This window comes from Herpailurus yagouaroundi, unplaced genomic scaffold (genome assembly GCF_014898765.1).
Source record: "Herpailurus yagouaroundi ecotype Mexico unplaced genomic scaffold, PumYag 189, whole genome shotgun sequence".
Classification (NCBI taxonomy): Eukaryota; Metazoa; Chordata; class Mammalia; order Carnivora; family Felidae; genus Herpailurus; species Herpailurus yagouaroundi.
The window spans coordinates 11,827,178-11,832,931 of record NW_024412420.1 but is presented as its reverse complement, the minus strand read 5'-3'; the positions used below and the strand labels follow the sequence as shown (position 1 = coordinate 11,832,931).

General features: G+C 46.6%; 1 protein-coding gene across 4 annotated transcripts in view; it reads left to right on the top strand.

Annotated features, from left to right (window-relative positions):
- CALCOCO2 (calcium binding and coiled-coil domain 2) overlaps positions 1–5,754 on the top strand; it is a 30,834-nt gene that overhangs the window by 6,887 nt on the left and 18,193 nt on the right. For all 4 annotated transcript variants that reach the window (XM_040497268.1, XM_040497265.1, XM_040497266.1 and 1 more), the window contains one exon: positions 3,557–3,746. In XM_040497268.1, the coding sequence (XP_040353202.1) occupies positions 3,567–3,746 (180 nt within the window). In that variant the 5' untranslated portion in view covers positions 3,557–3,566. The remainder of the gene's footprint in view (positions 1–3,556; positions 3,747–5,754) is intronic.

Sequence of the window (5,754 nt, the reverse complement as noted above, 5' to 3'; positions counted from 1 at the left end):
GCACGAAGCCCTCTTACCCTTGGCTGGTCTTGCCTTTCAGAGTAACATCCATTTGCAAAACAGCTTGCCAGAGTTTGAGTGTGTAGAAGGTGGGTAATGGAGTGTGAATTTTATGGGTCCTGAAGGAAATCAAATCTGTGCCTTTTGTTTTTTTGGCTCTTGAACCGGCTAGGCCAGCTGAACCAGCCATACCGAGAATTGACATAGCACTTGGAGATAATCATCTCTTCACCCTGTTTCAGAAAAGGGAAAGCTGAGAAACAGCAGCCTCTCTAAGGGTCTCCAACAAAATTAAGAGCAGGGCCTCAAAAAAATGAGCCGCATCTTCATTCACACCATTGTTTGCCTACAAAGCGCCTTCCTTTCATTTTTTGATGAATCTCATGCATTTCATTTATTCAGTGAATACTTCATCAGCAATTGCTATGGGCTAGGCATTATGTGATGCACATTGGGGTGATAGTGTTAGGAAGTAAAAGAAGAGGGAGTTGGGTACTCAGGTTAATTGAGAGACAGGCCCTGAAGCCACTCTTACCCGCGTGTTCTTTATGATCCACAGATCACAGATTAGGTCGTTTTACAAGCTCAGATAAACGTTCCAGGCCGAGGACAGAGGGAATATGCTGACCTCAGTATGACTCGAGACCCCTAGGAAAGAGAGAGGTCCGCAAGCAGAGAAGCCCTCCGTGGCCACCCTCCCGTAGCACCCAAGAGATCACACAGGCAGCCACTTATCGTAAAGGAACCGGTTCTGACCTAGACGGGGACGTGACCTCCCCCTTCCTCAGAAAAACTGATCTGAGGTTTGAGGTTGCGGATGTGGCTAAACTGTGTCACAGACCAGAAAGCCAATACATGTCTCAGTTCCTTAGCTCAGTCCCAAGACTAGGCAGTTCAGTGCCATCGAAGTCCTCTCGCCTTCTCTGTGAAAAATTGCCTACTGGAGGAGTTGAAAGAAGGGGCCTCATCGCTTAGAGTCCAGAATAAAACCAGGAAATAAATAGGGTCAGGCAGGGCTAGAAGAGCTATGTTTTTTGGTTATTTTACTTATTTTTACAAATTGTGCGTATATGGAGCGCCTGGTTGGCTCAGTCAGTTAAGCGTCCGACTTCGGCTCAGGTCATGATCTCATGGTCTGTGAGTTCAAGCCCCGCGTCAGGCTCTGTGCTGACCTCTCAGAGCCTGGAGCCTGCTTTGGTTTCTGTCTCTCTGTCTCTGTCTCTCTCTCTCTGTCTCTCTCTCTCTCTCTCTCTCTCTCTGCCCCTCCCCTGCACGTGCGCGCTCTCTCTCTCTTTCTCTCTCAAGAACAAACACTAAAATAAATAAAAAGAAGTTGAGTGTATACAATCTTCCAGCATGTTCCAGCAGCCAAATTTGTAAGGTATTGCATTCCCGTGGATTCAGCTCTCCTTCATGTGCTGTGTACAGCTGAATATGTTTCCATCGCCCAGTGAAACCCTGGGTTGAGGACCATGGATAGACTCACTAAATGTTAGACCAGGGTGGCATTTAGAAGAAAGAGCAGGTGACTTGTGAGAGGGAGGAAATAGCCGGTCTCAACAATTCAAAAGACTCTGTTTCTTTTATATACTGTTTTACTTCCCAAATACTTTCTAATCCTTGAGTACATCTTTATCTGTACTGTGACCTGCGAAGGTGATGTACAGGTTTTATCCCCAATTTTATAGATAGGGATCCAACTCACTTGCCGTCCTCCAAACGGGGGCAGCATTTCTCTGTTTCGTTGCTTTTATGCGTGCCATTTCACTTATCTGGAGTTTTCTCACCCCCAAACCCGCTTGTCAAAACGTTCATCTTCCTTGAGGGATCATCCAGGACTCTACTCACTCCTCAAAGCCTTTCTTCTTCTCTCTAACTATTGGCATCTCTCCCTCTTGTTTTTTGTTGTTGTTGTTGTTGTTTTAATGTTTTTATTTATTTTTGCGACAGAGAGAGACAGAACATGGGCAGGGGAGGGGCAGAGAGAGAGGGAGACACAGAATCGGAAGCAGGCTCCAGGCTCTGAGCTGTCAGCACAGAGCCCGATGCGGGGCTCGAACCCACAGACTGTGAGATCATGACCCGAGCCGAAGTTGGACGCTTAACCAACAAGCCACCCAGGCGCCCCTGTTGTTGTTGTTGTTTTAAGATAACTTGGGTGGGTTTTGTTTTGTTTTGTTTTGTTTTATTTATTTTGAGATAGAGAGCGTGCACGCGTAGGAGGAAGAGAATCCCAAGCAGGCCCCACACGGTCAGCACAGAGCCTCATGCGGGGCTTGATCTCACGAACCATGAGATCGTGACCTGAGCCGATCGTGATTGAGAGTCAGATGTTTCACCAACTGAGCCACCCAGGCACCCCGTCCTTTTTTTTTTTTTCTTTTTTTTTTTTAAGTTTATTTATCTCCTGGGGAATCTGGGTGGCTCAGTTGGTTAAGTGTCCGACTTCAGCTCAGGTCATGATCTCATTCACAAGTTTGAGCCTTGCGTCGGGCTCTGTGCTGACAGCTCAGAGCCTGGAGCCTGCTTCGGATTCTGACTCCCCCCCCCCCCCCCGCCCCTCCCCCACTCATTCTCTCTCCCTCTCTCAAAAATAAATAAACATTAAACAAAAATGTTAAGTTTCTTTATCTCCCTCTTTTGAACCCAAGACCATTTTGCACGGATTCTGTCCATTTGGCAGTGAGGTAGATGTTATTAGCCCCATTTTACAGGTGAGGAAACAGGCCTAGGGCCCAGCTGATGAAGTGAATTGCTCAAGCTCCCGCATTTAATCGGTGGCGAGGCTGGAATTTGAACTTCATTTCAGAACCCATGCTTGTCCCCTTGCATGTCAAATAACCCCCTGCTCTCAACCCTATCTTTCTTCCTGCACCTCTGCCCAGCTCCTAGCAGAGTGAATACATGCAAAGACTCACTAATTATAGGATAAATGCAACTGAATGGAGAAGCTGACAGCTTGAGAAACCGACATGCTGGAAGTCACGGGACTTGCTGCGATGAAAAATCTAAACTCTAGGTCTTATAGTTCCCAGCTCAGGTTATTTTCCTCTAGGCTGCCTTACTTATTTAAGGCATTTAGAAGTAGAACAAGCTAGGTGGCTCAGTTGGCTGAGCATCTGACTTCGGCTCAGGTCATGATCTTGTAGTTTGGGGCTTCAAGCCCCGCATCGGGCTCTGTGCTACCAGCTCAGTGCCTCGAGCCTGCTTCGCATTCTGTGTCGCTCCCTCCCTCTGTCTCTCCACCACTCATGCTCTCTGTCACTCAAAAATAAGTAAAAATTAAAAAAAAAAAAAAGGTAGAACAAGCTAGCTATGAGCGGAGAATAAAGGTACGTGAGGGTGGTGGAGAGCAAAGACATTCATACGAAGTTCTAGCATAGGAAGCTCTGAATGCAAAATGGCTCAAAGTGAAACAGAAAACAAGTTGTATGATCTCAGTCCTTGTCAGGCTTTTGCTTTTCCTGACTTGCCTCGAATGGAATGTTCCTAGAAATCTCTCACAAATTTCAGACAACCGTTTCTGAGCCGTATTCTATCCCCTGTCTCATAACAGGACGCCCACCATGGAAGAAACCGTAGAAGATCCCCCCACATCCGCTGTCTTGCTGGATCATTGTCATTTCTCTCAGGTCATCTTTAACAGCGTGGAGAAGTTCTACGTCCCTGGAGGGGACGTCACATGCTATTATACACTCACCCAACAGTTCATTCCCCGTCGAAAGGATTGGATTGGCATCTTTAGAGTAAGTGCTCAAAAACCAAATGTAAATGTTTTATTGATTTATTTTTATTTTTTTTTTAATTTTTTTAATGTTTTTATTTATTTTTGAGACAGAGAGAGACAGAGCATGAACGGGGGAAGGGCAGAAAGAGAGAGGGAGACACAGAATCGGAAGCAGGCTCCAGGCTCTGAGCCATCAGCCCAGAGCCCGACGCGGGGCTCGAACTCAAGGACTGTGAGATCGTGACCTGAGCTGAAGTCGGACGCTTAACCGACTGAGCCACCCAGGCGCCCCTTGATTTATTTTTAAATGTTTATTTGTTTTTGAGAGAGAGAGAGAGAGGGACAGAAAAGGATCTGTGCTGACAGCTCAGAGCCCAACGCGGGGCTCAAAGTCATGGATCGTGAGATCATGACCCAAGCCGAAGTCTGACGCTTAACCGACTGACCAACCCAGGCGCCCCCAAATGTAAATGTTTTAAAATTAATCCTATTTTGAAATGTCCACCTGTGAGTTGACTGGGATGAGTGGCCCCTTACGTAATTTCCGTGACCTTAAATATTGCTTTCCAACTTAGTAGAGTGTTTTAATATGAATATTACGGATCTGAAAAGGATGTTGAGAAGTTACCCAGTTTGACATCCTGCACCCGAGAAGTTTGTTCCTGAATAAATACGTCTTGCTTCTTTGTAAAGATTTCCAGGGAGAGGAATTTTTCTGAGGTCCCTCAGGGACCTCTTCTAGTGTCTAATTACCCTGCGGGTTCAAGTACAGAAGTGGTACTTTTTTATTATAGTCCACTCACTCTCTGCCTCCCATTCTCCCCACCCCCATCTGTATCTCTGTCTCTCACATCACATACACACACACACACACACACACACACACACACACACACATCATAATGACAGATCTTCCTATTATATCCAGAGACAGGAGCTAAAGGTCAAATTTTAAGTAATGTACACCGCTGAGTTCCAACGTCAGTGACCTTTGTTTTGACATCTCAGTATGTCATGTACTTGTTTGCCAGTGTTCGTCCTGAAATCAGACATCCTGCTCGACAACACAGGGAAGGAGCTGGCGCTTGTTCGCATCCCGCATGGAGCCACTTTTCCTTAATTGTTTGGAATTCCAAGCTAACTGATGGAGCCATGGAAGCTGGTGTTTAGAGGCAGGGATAGTAGACAACCAGAGAGACCCTGGCAAGCATCATGGCACCTCCTGAGACCGAAGGATATTGAGCTGTTAGACTCAAGGATGTTCTGGGGGCGCCTGCGTGGCTTAGTTGGTTGAACGTCCGACTCTTGACTTGAGCTCAGGTCATGATCTCACGGTTTGTGAGTTTGAGCCCCGAGTCGGGCTCCACACTGAAAGTGCAGGGCCTGCTTGGGAGTCTCTCTCTCTCTCTCTCTCTCTCTCTCTCTCTCTCTCTCTCTTTCTCTCTTTCTCCTTCCCCTATGCTCTCTCTCTCTCTCTCTCTCAAAATAAATAAATAAACTTCAAAAAAAGAATACAGGATGTTCAGAAAACTGACACATCAGAGTGTTTCCCATTTTGAAAAGAAGTTAGTAGTTGTTTTTTTCTTCCCTGTATGTAGCAAAGCTGGCCAGTAGAACTTTCTACAAGGGAGCTGTACCTTCAGCTACACGTTCACCGTCTAGGACAATGACCTTTAGCCCCATGTGGCTGTCAAGCACTTAAGATATGACTAGTGTGGGGCGCCTGGGTGGCGCAGTCGGTTGGGCGTCCGACTTCAGCCAGGTCACGATCTCGCGGTCCGTGAGTTCGAGCCCCGCGTCGGGCTCTGGGCTGATGGCTCAGAGCCTGGAGCCTGTTTCCGATTCTGTGTCTCCCTCTCTCTCTGCCCCTCCCCCGTTCATGCTCTGTCTCTCTCTGTCCCAAAAATAAATAAAACGTTGAAAAAAAAAATTAAAAAAAAAAAAAGATATGACTAGTGAATTAATTAAAAGTTAATTAATTGAGGGGCGCCTGGGTGGCGCAGTCGGTTAAGCGTCCGACTTCAGCC